At 37.6% G+C, this 14,599-nt stretch overlaps 1 protein-coding gene across 1 annotated transcript in view; it reads right to left on the reverse strand.

Moving 5' to 3' along the window:
• Window positions 1-14,599, reverse strand: part of LOC136856943 (uncharacterized) — a 245,934-nt gene that overhangs the window by 151,715 nt on the left and 79,620 nt on the right. Inside the window, exon 5 of the mRNA XM_068231054.1 lies at window positions 7,441-7,521. Within this exon, the coding sequence (XP_068087155.1) occupies window positions 7,441-7,521 (81 nt within the window). The remainder of the gene's footprint in view (window positions 1-7,440; window positions 7,522-14,599) is intronic.

The following is a 14,599-nucleotide window of genomic DNA, read 5'->3' on the forward strand; positions in this document are numbered from 1 at the left end:
GTGAGAAACACCATAGGTCTGCAGTACCTGTGCGACATACAATACTTGTGAGTAGTAGCATAATGTGTGGAACACCGTGAGTCTATGCTACTTTTGATTAGCACCACAACATGACAAATACCGTGGTTCTAATTTAATAGCAATAAGTTTCTTTATGAGGGACCACTGATCTGGATTTTGGACCCTGTAGACAACAAGCATCATCGATTCAGAATTGTGCTTTGGAAGCAGTCCCTTGGTCAGTGCAGTAGAATTCCATTAGTCCGGCATCCAACAGTCCGGAACGCCTGATGGTCCGGCACCATTCCTGGATTATTTTATGTTTTTTTAACGTTTGTGACAGTTAAAGCGCACTGCATGGTTCAAAACCAGCCAGAAGTGTCCACTATGCATCTGCTATTGTTAGACACAACTGGCATTGTTGCCTGTCACCAAACACAGGTTCAGTTCACTGTTTTGATTGCGAGCACTTTTTGCTACAGTATTTTTTCTTGTGATCTAGGATCCATATTACAGTAGTGCAGTAGTGTAGTGAACATATATATCAAAGTGCCCTGTGGAAGTTTTCTTGGTATTTAAGCAGTGACAATGTTCTCAAAACCAAAACCTTCTTCAAGTTCCAAATCAGGAGAGAAACGTTGACGCAAGTGCGATAATAGAAGTGCGATAACAGGTGTAATTTGAAAACAATATTCTCTCACCCATGGGTAACTAATGCAGATATCGAGCTCGAATAATAATAATAATAATAATAATAATAATAATAATAATAATAATAATAATAATAATAATAATAATAAATTATTAATTAATTGACAGTGAAGTTACAGTTAGTTACTGCTGAGTCATTGACATAGAGTTGTTGGTTAATTGTTTTGTAGAGTTATGGTGTAGCAAGTATATATCCTGGGCTGACATGCAATATTTGCAGTCTCCATACTGAAATACACAGTCATAAATTATTAATTAATATAATTAATTACTTATTATTATTATTATTATTATTATTATTATTATTATTATTATTATTATTATTATTATTATTATTATTATTATTATTATTATTATTATTATTATTATTATTATTATTATTATTATTATTTACATAGTTGAATAATCGTATTGTGTGTGAGGTTATGTCATGAAACATGTGTTGTACATAGACATTGATATCAGTTCCGTTAATGTAAATACCTGTGAATTATTATAGTAATTTATTCTTACCTGTATATATATGTAATCCATAATTGTGAAACACACTGTAACTTTCTGAATGGTATTGGCTCGAGAACAATTGAGAATATTCTATACATTATAATCTCTCAAGTTTTCAAGAAGATATTTTTTGTAAGGTAATTTTCTAGACACCTGACCAGGCACATATATAAGGAGACGTTCTTGACAGTGAAGTTACAGTTAGTTACGGCTGAGTCATTGACACAGAGTTGTTGGAAGTTAGTTGTTGTTTCGTAGAGTTATATATCCTGGGCTGACATGCAATATTTGCAGTCTACATATTGAAATACACAGTCATCTGTTTACAATTGCATTTCAAAGTTGTAACCTCCATATTGAAGTGTTGGCAGTTGTTTTTAATAATGGCGGCTTTGTTGATATTCTCGAAGTGAAGTGTTTTGATACTGTGATTAAGGTTTTGTGTGTGTTATTTTGTGAATGTGAATAAAATTAATTGTATCAACTGACAGCATCTCGTGTGTGTCTATGTGGATACGTTAACGTAAGCACGTAACTCTGACCATCAACCAGAAACTGGAAATCATCAAATGCCTGGAGAAAGGTGAGAATAGAAATATTTTGTTGAATGAATTTAATATTGGCTCATCAACCATTTACGATATAAAAAAACAAAAAGATGAACTAATGAAATTTGCTTCTCAATCAGTAAAAACTGAAAAATTGGCTTCCAGACTAACTGACAGAACCACAGTAGGTATGTTAAACCTTTTTACATAGCCCTGAGGTGCAATTCTCACTCTGTTCCCCTAAAAAAAAAAAAAAAAAAAAAAAAAAAAGCGAAGAATTAGTATGCTTTTCGTTATCTATCGGTATAGTTTCATACAGCATCTCGTTCTCAGAACCAACTCTTCTAAACCTACTGCCTATCTGTTTCAGGAAGAGAAAGAAAAATACATCTAGTACAGGATTTTGAAATACTGTGTTTGAAACTCGATGCAGTGCAGTATGCTCCGAAGGAAAGCCGGTAACAGGGCCAATGGTTATTGAAAAGGCAAAGAAATTTGGACAAGACTTAGATGTTGCAGAAAGTGAATGCAATTTTTCTGATGGTTGGCTCAGCAACTTTAAATTTTGGCATGAAATTTGAAGTCTTGATGTAACTGGAGAGACACTTTCAGCAAACAAGATTCAGCAGAAAAATACAAAGACGAGTTTGAAGAAATAATCGCAGTTAATAATCTAACAGCTGATCAGATTTACAATGCTGATGAAACAGGTCTACTATGGTGGTGCTTACCAACATCTACAGTACTCTAGCTGCAGGAGATGAAAAGGCAGCTAAAGGGTATAAAAAAACAAAGACAGATTGACAGTTTTGCTATATGCTAATGCCTCTGGAAGCCACCAAGTAACTCCTTTTGTAATTGGTAACTCTAGAAAACCTCGGGCATTTAAAACTATAACAAACTTGCCTGTTCATTATGACGCTCAATCAAATGCATGGATGACTGCCACTCTATTCAAAGACTGGTTCTTTCATCATTTTGTGCCACAACTCAAAGAAAGCTTCAAAAACCTTGGTCTACCAGAAGACAGCAAAGCCATCCTTCTTTTGGACAACTGTAAAGTACATCCACCAGTAGCTGAGTTAGTTTCTGGAAATATATTTGCTACACTTCTCCTGCCTAATGTTATGTCACTGATTCAGCCAATGGATAAAGGGGTAATAAAGAACTTTAAATGATTCTATAGGAGTTCTTTTGTTCGCAGCCTGTTAAACGCCGAGTGTGATGTAACTGAATTTGAAAAAACGTTTAATGTACAAGGTGCCGTCTATGCTGTTGCACTGTCCTGGGCTCAAGTAAAAAATGTTACTTTACAACGGTGTTGGGGAAAACGTTGGCGAACTATGGATCCTACATTTGATTCAACACCACAGACTGTTGAGGAGGAACAACATCCCGAATCAGTGTCTGAAGTTTTGGATGTTAAAGAAATGTAACCAGCAATAATCCTTTGGATAACGTATCTGAAGAGGAACTCGCAGAGTGGATTCAAATGGATAACAATGAACCTACCGAGCAGGAGCTAACCGATGATGACATTATCCAAAGTGTATTAAACTCTCAACCTATACACAATCTTGAAGAGAGTGACTCAGATGAGGAAACCGAAGAAAAGGAGAGAATCAGCTGGGCAGAAGCTGCAGAGTCCCTAAATAAATTCATCACTTTTGCTGAGTGTAATATTAATTATGATGCCACTGAACTTATTGATTTACATATCATCAGAAATAACTTTTATGCCAAGCGACAACAATCTCGAAAACAAACAAATATTTGAGATATTTTTAAGTCACACTAAAATATTGTTCAGTACATGTATGTAAACTGAATGTGTTGGAAAAAAAATTTGGTGCTGCCTTAATTTTGAGCTAAAGTTACTAAACTAATGATTCTGCTGATCAACATTTTACAGCAAAACGCTGTGTTACAGCTGTTTTCGCTGTACGCCTTATCCTATATTGTAGTAAGAGGTAGTACCCGATAGTCCGGCATTTTCGGTAATCCGGCACTGGACCGGTCCCGAATGTGCTGGACTATCAGACTTTTACTGTAATACTATTGTTTTAAGATAGTTTCTGGGAAGGTGGGGCATTGCGGATCGGATCATAATCATTCTTCATCGTCATTTTGAATTTTGAATTCTAGTCAGTGGATTGATTTTGGAATTATTTTTAACTTCCAGTATTGTGAGTTGGATCTGCTGATTATTTTAAATTCATATTCATCAATTCATTCTTCATCATCACATTTTGAATTCTGGTCAGTGGATGAATTTTGAACTTTTAAATTGTCATTACATTTTGTCTCATTTTGTACCATTAGGGGCCTTGATGTTAGGCCCCTTTAAACAACAAGCATCATCATCTCAATTTAGTAATACAAGGTGAAAATATTAATTGTGAAAATATTAATTTAAATTGATGCATCGTTTTTAATAAGCTACATGTTATCTGCATCGAGTTTCAAACACAGGGTTTCAAAATCCTGTAGTAGATGCTTTTTTTCTTTCTCTTCCTGAAACAGATAGGTAGCAGATTTAGAAGAGATGGGTCTGAGAATGAGATTCTGTATGAAACTATGCTGATAGATAATGAAAAGCATACTAATTCTTTGCTTTCTGTTTTTTTTAATTAAGAAAACAGAGTGAGAACTGCACCTCAGGGCTATGTAAAAAGGTTTAACATACCTACTGTGGTAAATGTGTCTGCTATATTGTCACTAATCACTTTTTGACAGGTTTAATGTCAGTAAAACTCTAATATTTGCTACCTATCCCTAAAATATTTAAGTGATATTGAACTTTCTTAAGTCATTTTTAGCTAGTTTTTATGGCATATTTGCTTGTTTATTTTGTATTTCTTTAGGTCATAAATTTAATTTATAAATCAAGTACAGTACATGTTAAGGGATATTGTCAGCTAGAATAAATCACACAATATATCAAATACAAAAATTACATTAATAGATTGGTAAGACAAATTAAAATACACTTTTATACACAACGACATTAAAATAAAATATTTGCAAACTTTGTAAAAGTTTCAAGTCATTCATATTCATATAGTCAATAAAATTGATGTGAATTGTTCATTAAAATTCTTGATGACAAAGTTCATGGAAAGTAACATTTGTATCCATAAAATTATAAGATGAACATTGATGTGCATAAAAAGTTAGTCTCAAATATTTTGCAACGTGATTTTGTAGTCATTCCAGGTTTTGATCAAAAATGAAGCTGTAAAGCTTGTTACATATAATGCATCAAGGAAGACATGTGTCTTCTAGGCATCACTGAAGCTAACCCCTTTGACCACAGGAAGTGAAGGATGGCATGTTTAAAAGTAGACCTTACACCAATGCGGGAAAAAAAGAAGTAGAAGAAGGAGAAGAACTGATTTAACTAGTCAGGAGCAAGCTCATGTTGTATGCCATTAGTTCATCACATTACAGCAACAATGTTGCATTCAGCACATTGCAATATTTCCTAACTCTCTTGTAGAGATCAGTGGCGGTTCGTGCATGAAGGGCTTTTGGGTGACACCCCACTGCCTTTTCAAAACCATTTATCATTATTTCACTCTGTAATTGATTACATAAAGAAATGGGAAAATGTAGCAAAGTCGAACTTATAGTGGTGTGCTGTTCAGTTATACAATGTTATTTTTATTATTTTGGCTGTAAACATTTTGCTTTTCCATTTTCAAGAAAATGGCAACGGCTTTCAGACCTTGGTCACTGTCCAGCCTGCTTGATGTTTTCTCTTTAGTCATGAGGCATTTGGACTGTGGCAGCAGAGCCCTGAGCAGGTCCCACACTTTGCAAGTGTGTGGGGGTGCGGGATGAGCCTGGAAGAATGACAAGGGCTTGTGAGGGGAAGGAAGAATGCAGGTGAGTGTATGGTCTGCAAGGTTAGAATGGTCTGTCCAGCGGAGCCCTCAGGAGGTTCCTAGAGTTTAGCAAGGGTGCGGCAGCGGGAGGAGACTGGAAGAATGATATCGGCTTGTCAGCGGAAGGAAGAGCGCAGGCGGGTGTAAGTGCTGAACAGCGGAGTCCTCAGCACATCGCCAACACTTTGCAATGTACCTAGGCTTTTCCCCCCATGTCTTATATTAACTGTTGTTAGAGATTAATTCCAAAACATTTTACAAAACAATGAATTCCATCATAGTGTCTATTTAAACAATTTGGTTCTATAAAGAAGTTAAAATAAAGATTCAAAATGTAGCCATAATGTGATGGCACTATTTGTAGTGTGATCAAATTGTTAAATACGTTGTAATTTTTTGAAATTTGAACAAGGAGAGAGAAATTTGGGAGTGCACTGCTTATTTGTTTTCATGAATATTGTTATTACCACTTGTGATTGCGATCAGTGAAACAATGCAGTACCATAATAGTTGGGATTGCATTAGCTCTTAGCCTAATAATGTGTGTGCATAAATGCCATTGTAGTGTAGTTAATTCATTAATTAATATTGTAATGCAAGCAGATTTCTATTCAGCTAGTGCCATCGGATTATTATTACTACTTGCACTTATATGAATACTTCCGTCTGTGACTGGGTCGTAGCCAAGATGAGAGCATACTGTGACCTTACCCATAACATGAATCAACACTTATGCTGCGTGACACACTTGAGCCAATTACGGTTTCGTGGTTGTTCTACACCGGTTCATGCTTGATGAAAAGCGTAATCCGTTCACGTGAAAAAAAACCCAAAATAGTCAAGTTGAGACGTGACCATGGATGAGTTAGTTGCTGAAGGATGAGTGGTTATGTGTTCAGTTTCAGCTCATGAAGTCTTTCTTATCTTGCAGCGAAGAAAAATCAGTTAAACAAGATGGTGGGTAAGTGGATATTGCAATCAGAGTGAGTGTCCCTCTGTTGCACATAAGGTTGAATGAAAAGAGATCATTTTCTTCAACCAAGCAACTTTAGGGTTGTAGATTTCATTTGTAGACTTTCCTAGTCTCTCACTATCAGAAATTCCTGACAAGAAGAAAAAAAACAAAATAAAAACTTGTCAACTTTTAAAATTCTACTATCATATTATTCGTTCAGCCTCTTCTGCCTGCTTATCATGATCTCGATACTCATGTAATGTTGGATTGTACAGAACAGTTGGTATAGTTTGAAAAATTGTATAGTGCCATTGTCACTAAATCTAAAAACTAGCTTACTAGACATCTTGCTTCACCAAAGCCAGGTGGCTTACAACTGAAAATCAAACATGTTTGATTCCTTCACGACTGAATTGTGAGATGTGTAGGCAAGCTTACTACACCACATTCACATGGGTAGTGGCTTACGAAAGCGTAACCGACTAAAGCGTGTCATGCCCCATCAGAATGCGGCAATATACAGACAGTGTGCATGCACACTCATACACAAGAATATCTCATAAAGATGTAATTTGCTCTTATTTCACAGAAACATGTATATTTTACACTTTGCACTCAATTTTGCATTTTAATGCTGATAGAAAACCAGTAGGATACACTTCATTGCCTTTTAAATATCAAATACACTCAATTTTACAGGATTTAGACATATTTTGGTTTTCTTGCAATTGTGAAAATCTACCCTCTCTAATGATAAGTTTGACAAGAGCGAACAACCCAGAAGTCTGTTCTAGAGATTGCATAGTCCTCCACTATGAAATGTTATCAGTCTTACCAAGAGGTCTGTGCCAGCTCTGTGACCTGGGTAGGCTGTTTCTTGCCAGTGTCTCATGTCTTCGTCTTGATTTGACTTGGGCTGTAACGAAACATGTCATAGTTAAATAATAATGAGAGTATATTTTCTACTTATAAAGATCCTGATATTAGCAGCTTTTCAGTTTTGATATGGGAAGTGTGGGATATGAATAGGGCCCGGATTTTTAGATTTTAACCTATTTTTCTCCTGGCAAATTAATTAAGAAACTAAAGGACCCGTACTGCTTCGCAGCATTCATTATAAATAGGTCAGATAACTCATCTTGATTTTTTAATTTCGTGTGGCTATTTCTAGCCAAGTGCAGCCCTTGTAAGGCAGACCCTCCGATGAGGGTGGGCGGCATCTGCCATTTGTAGGTAACTGCGTGTTATTGTGGTGGAGTATAGTGTTATGTGTGGTGTGTGAGTTGCAGGGATGTTGGGGACAGCACAAACACCCAGCCCCCGGGCTACTGGAATTAACCAATTAAGGTTAAAATCCCCGACCTGGCCGGGAATCGAACCTGGGACCCTCTGAACCGAAGGCCAGTACGCTGACCATTCAGCCAACGAGTCGGACAACTCATCTTGACATGCCTCTGGTAGTCATGTTGTTTTGCCTGCCCTTTTCAATGGTTTTATGAACATTTAATAAAAAGCACATTATGGTATGCCGCAGTTTGTAGTCAGAATTCATACATTGTGATGTCATCATGCCGTCTGTTTGATAAAAATCTACCCATATATTTGCTTTTTTTATCCTTCAGTTCTTGATGTAATGCTTGGTATTGTGTCGTAGAAGGCAATGATATTTTTAATCACAGTTCTTCTGTATAGAACGGTTGTTTTGTGAGCTCATGGGTTAGTCTTGAAGGAGTGTTTTTTGTCAGGCAGAGAACTTTTTAAGATACATGGCCTTCACGCTTTCTTGTGTAGCTAGGTTATCCTTTGATAGGTGTTTCCAGATAATGTTTAAGGCGTATGTCATGATGGGGTCTATTTGTACGTAGACTTTTTTCTCTCAGGAGCATGTAAGTTATTAGGAATGTTCTGCCATCTGTTAAATATATTTGGAAGCTAGGAAAGGTTAGAGAATCGAAGAGTATCTAGCAGGGAACAGTATTTTTTCATGACCAGAGGAAGTATTCTCTCTGCTTTGACTTGACAGGTAGTAATCAAACATGGCTACTTGCAGGGGCATTAGGCCTACTAAGGATGAAAATGACTTGTCAGAATATTAAGCAAAGTGTTAGTCACTTAGCAACCTGCTAAGTACAGAATGTATTTTGTAGGTGAGAGTAAGTCTTCGCCTGCAATTATTGGAGTGATCATTTAATGATTTTTAAAGTTGGCTAAACTTAGAGACCTACCAATGTCTCATGATTTGCCGGCAGGTAATTCCAGAGAGAATGAAACAAAAATTAAGCAAATTGGTCCAGTAGAATGGACAGACGGATTCTCCAAAGCTGTTTTTAGTAAACTCATATAATATATAGATTCCAAAATATGTATTTATTTTACACTTCTGGAAGCAGAATGTGCGAATTTTGTTGTACCTAAAAATACCTGAATGAGGGGTTGACACCTAAAATAACCTAAATAGTTGTCCTACCTTCTTCAAATGAGGAATGCTATTTCCTCATTGAAACTTATCGTAAATTGATTTCCACCACTCCTATAAGCAATAGGATGGAGATAGTTAAGGTTACCACCATTAAGTGGAGAATGTCCCTTGCCTCCAATTGCATATGTGACATCTTGTGACACCTTGATGCAGCTGATACAAGGTCTGGAGGAGTGTCACGGGTGTAACGGGTTCACTTCCAGTCATCCACAGAGAATACAGTTGGCAGAAGGTATGGTGAGTAGTTGCTGCAATACTTTATTAATTTTATTGTTGTATAGTAAAACAATGCCTAAATCCCACTTATTGAAAAAATGGATTGCTACAGATCAGAACTTTACTATGGATGATCAAGTAGTCCTCTGTCAGGCATGCTCCAAGCAAGTAAGTTTCCTGTAACTTCCTAAAAACTAGGGTTGGGCACTATGTCCCTGTTTCAGCACACTGTGCCAGTGCACAATTGTGTTTCATTGTTCTGGAACACCGAGTGTCAATTGTTTCAAAACAGTCTCAAGCGAGACCGAGACAGTGACTTGCTGTCCCGTCAGGAGCGCCACTATGTGCTGCCTTTCCCTCACTAGCTGACTGTGTTGCCACATGCCGAAGTGTTGTGTGTTCTGTCATATCCTCTTTGTTCTCTGAGTCCCGTTGCACCAGCCACTGGCCTTTGGTACATGCAAATCACTTAATGTGTTCTGTTTTTTTTTCATCTGTTCTGTAAGAGTATTTTCATTGAAGCCTGGTAACATATTGTATACCATACAAAAGTCAGTAAACTTTGCAGAATGTCACACCAGAGTTCTATTTGTGATATTTGTAAATACTTCTACTGTCAGTGTAATTGTGACAGGTGTATTTTAGAATGAATGAAAACATTCTTATCCTAAAACCAACATTTCATAATGATTTTTTTTGGGTGCATATTTCAGAGTTCCAACTATTTTTTCACATGCCATGAAGCTTTATCCTGGCCCTAATTGCTCACAATACAGGCTGAAACATTTCAATTGGTGAAAATATCCTTGGAATAGTTACTTTTAAACACGTGTACTGTTGCTGTAATCGTGGTATGTGTATTTCATATTGACTGTAAAATCTTAACCTAAAAGCAGTCTTTAAACTGAGTATTGAGTACAAACTTAAGTGCTCTGAATGTTCCTTCACGTTCCGTGCAGCTTTTCACTGGCCAAAGCTACACACAACACGTCCAGTACAGGCACTTGCCCGTTGATGCGGAGCATGCCATGTTGCCTCACGAAGTTATCTCTTCTGCACAGTTACAGTTCTGTGAGTTGTGTGCCAGCACAATGTACCGAACCACTCCACCTCAAGATCCTAATGTTTTGGAACAGCTGACTGTTTCAGTCTGCCCAACCTTATTAAAAATTACACTTCAATACCCTAGCACACTTACTTTAGTGTATTTAAGATTTTTTAAAATTTCAGTATAAATGTTAACAAAAATCCCTTCTATCCCTTCTTGAGCAGCAAATATGCAGCTGTGGACAATGCTAGTGTAGCTAAGGTAAATATGTTCAGCAGCAACAGTAAGCATTTCGCCTATGCCAGATCTTGGTGTCCACAAACGTCCCATGGAACATTCTTAGAAGACATCAGTACCTGCATACACAAAACAAAACCAAAAGACCTATTTTAAGCACACAAGAAACCTAAAGTGAACGTTTATCATCACCATCATCATTATCAATTTCCAGCTCCAGTTTCCCGGATGTGGTGTACAAGCGCTTGCCACTTCTTCATGTCAAAGTATAGATTTTGTTCCTCTATGTCCTCCCACTTGGCATTTCACTTGCTGACTTCTTATTTCACTGTGTCTATCTATCTATTCCTTCATCTCCTAAGTGGCCTCTCCCCTTTCACTTCTCTGTCAAAGTAATTCCTTGCTGTTCTCGTTCCGTCCATCCTCATAATATGTCCAAACCATTGTAGCCTGCGTCTTCCTAAAAGTTCAATAACAGGAATTTTGATGCCAGCCTCCTTCCTGTTTGCTTCATTTCTAATCTCATCCTTCCTGGTCTTTTGGTTCATTGCTCTGATGAATTTCATTTCTGTTGACCAGATTTTATTATTTGCCTTGTTATGCAAAGTACATGTTCTAAGTCTATATGAGAGAACTGGAATGAAATAGGTATAAAACAGGGTCAATTTTGCTTTCTGTGGTTTTTTATTATGCCAGAGTAGTGTAGCTAAGGTAAATATGTTCAGCAGCAACAGTAAGCATTTCGCCTATGCCAGATCTTGGTGTCTGCAAACGTCCCATGGAACATCCTTAGAAGACATCAGTATCACTTGAAAATAAAATCGAGAAGCTTCCTGAGTTTACTGTGAAATATGAAGAAAGTCGCGTAAGAAGAGGTTAGAGATAAAAGATGAGTACAGGTCGTAAAAGGTGGTAAAAGATCTGCCAAGATCAGTGAGTGCTTAAGGCCACCCTCCAGATGATGCTGGGAAGAAGAAATGAGCTTGCCGAGGGCTCAAAAGGAATGGGTGTAGCAGGACTGGAACTGATGAGGAGAGGATGAGAGAGCCAAATCTATCTGAAGATGTCTTGAAACATTCAATAAGAACTCAGGAAAGAACAGAGAACTCCTAATTTTTCATTTTGCTCTTAACCCTTTGGCTGTCGTTCCCACTCATGGGCATCGTTGTATATGATCCGGTTTTGCTTGTCTTTACAGGTCCCCTGTGGGTGGGGGGATGCATGCGAAGAATACACCCACGGTATCCCCTGCCTGTTGTAAGAGGAGACAAAAAGGGGCAACCAAGGGATGACTGAATTAGAACCATGATACTACTTGTGATTAGTACCATCATGCGGGGAACACCATGGGCCACCTTTACTTGCGTGTAGTACTACTATCTTAGGAACACAATAGGTTTGTGATTAGTAGCAGCAGAGAAGGTTTCATTTTGGGTTTTCAGTACCTGTGATTAAAACCATTGTATGTGGGACACCACGGGCTTACCTTGCCTGTGATTACTAAGTACCATTGTAAGAAAGACCATGGGTCAGGGCATTGCCTGTGATTAGTACCACTATATGAGTGACCCTGTGCATTGCCTGTAAATAGTACCCACTATTTGAGGAACACCATGGGATAGCAATCATCCCTGTGATTAGTACACCAGTGTAGGAACACAATGGGTTTACGTTGCCTAGGAGTGGCATCATTATGTGAGAAACACCAAAGGTCTGCGTTACCTGAGCGACGTAAAATACTTGTGAGTAGTACCATAATACGTGGAACTCCTTGAGTCTACGCTACTTTTGATTAGTACTGCAACATGAGAAATATCATGGTTCTACTTTACTAGCGATAAGTACCATTATGAGAGGCCGTTGACCTGGTTTTCAGACGCCTTTAGACAACAAGCATCATTGATTCAGAATTGTGCTTTGGAAGCAGCCCCTTGGTCAGTTATACTATTATGATAGTTCTGGGAAGGTGGAGTATTGCGGGTCAGATCAACTGATTGCTTTAAATTCATAATTATTGTTCATCGTTGTATTTTTGAATTGTAGTCAGCGGATCGATTTTGGAATTATTTTTAACTTTCAGTATTGTGAGTTGGATCCACTGATTATTTTAAATTCTTATTCATCCATTCATTCTCTATCATCACGTTTTGAATTCTGGTCAGTGGATGAATTTTGGACTTTTAAATTGTCATTACATTTCATCTCATTTCGCACTATTAGGGGCTGATGACCTAGATATTCGGCCCCTTCAAACAACAAGCATCATCATCATCATCATAATCTTCTTTGCAGATCAGCAGAGTGATTGGTTTTGTTCTTCTCTAATGGCATGCAAGGTTCGAGTTACGTGGTGGAATAACAGATGAAAGTGGCAATGATAATTCCACTGGTCCTTCAAATTCCAACAAAAAAATGAATGGAAAAGGCAAATCAATGAGCTAGTGATGCAAATTGTGCCAAGAAAAGGGGAAAGACCCTGCTCCATTTATTTTGTGCTTAGTTCCCTGAAAATCCTTCACTTTGCTTAGAGTCTTGTTTTAAGATTTACTATTAGTACTACACATGATACAATTGACTGAAATTATATTCACTTCTACATCAAAAAAAAAGTTACTGAAGGATGTTCTTGGTGGGAATGATTATTACATAACAATATAACATAATTTGTTCCAATGCAATGTGAATATGCTGTGTTAATAACATGCACATTGATGACGTATATGTGCACTTACTAGCACCTAGAATATTATATCGTTCCTCTATGCCGATGATGCACATGTCTATATATGAAAACTTCACTGTAATGTTAAAACCACCATCTTACACATTCTAACTAATGCAAAGAAAAGGAAACACATGGCTCATGGGGCAATTTATCGGTTTAATTAAAGCAGCAGTGAACATGTTAATTTGTGGATCTACATTAGTGTGTTTGTAAAACTTGTAATTTCAACAAGAAAATTTTTGTCCAAAAGTGAAGTTCTACCTCTGAGACTATATGGCTTTCCCAAGGTACACACGGACATTGTACCTCTACAGCCCATCGTGAGTGCTATTGGATCACCGAACTATGATATTGCTAAACATATGGCCCCCTTACTACAACTGTTACATCCAGAGACTAAATGGAATGCACCCATCAGATTATGTACTCTTTGGTTTTGAGAAGAGTTTGTTTTGAAAAAAAAAAAAAAGAATGATGTAAATAAAGTTTTAAGTTTGTGGAAAATAATAAAAGCCAACACCTGTGTAACTATCAGACGAATTCCGTTTTATCGGGTAGATTTTTGGGTTCAACATAACATTGGTGGCGACCGTGACTGGACGTGAACAAAGCAGTAATTTGAAATGGATAGGTTGACTAAACTGCAAAAACCAATACGTGTTATGTTCACGAAAACATACGATGCGGTGATGGCGAAAACAGACCCCAACAAGGAAAAATTGCATTTTACTAAACTACAATGACTAGAAAATGAACTGAAGGATGCCGATGAGAAAATATTAGAAGTGCTTATCGACGACAGTATGAAATGTCGTATGGCTTTTAGTGCCGGGATATCCCAGAACGGGTTCGGCTCGCCAGGTGCAGGTCTTTCTATTTGACGCCTGTAGGCGACCTGCGCGTCGTGATGGGGAGGAAATGATGATGAAGACAATACATACACCCAGCCCCCGGGCCATTGGAATTAACCAATTAAGGTTAAAATCCCCGACCCGGCCGGGAATCGAACCCGGGACCCTCTGAACAGAAGGCCAGTACGCTGACCGTTCAGCCAACGAGTCGGACATCGACGACAGTGATGAAGAATGATACACAAATGAATACGATAAAGTGAATGAATATCATGATAAAGTAGATGAAGCCCATCAGAGAATGGAGTGTGTTGTACTAACACAACGTACAAATGAAGGAAATCAAATATCGAGTGATGGTTTCATAGGTTTCTCACAGAAAAAACTCAAACTGCCAAAATTCAAACTTCGAAAATTTTCCAGAGAGGTTAGGGACTG

The sequence above is a fragment of the Anabrus simplex genome, chromosome 1 (genome assembly GCF_040414725.1).
Source record: "Anabrus simplex isolate iqAnaSimp1 chromosome 1, ASM4041472v1, whole genome shotgun sequence".
Classification (NCBI taxonomy): Eukaryota; Metazoa; Arthropoda; class Insecta; order Orthoptera; family Tettigoniidae; genus Anabrus; species Anabrus simplex.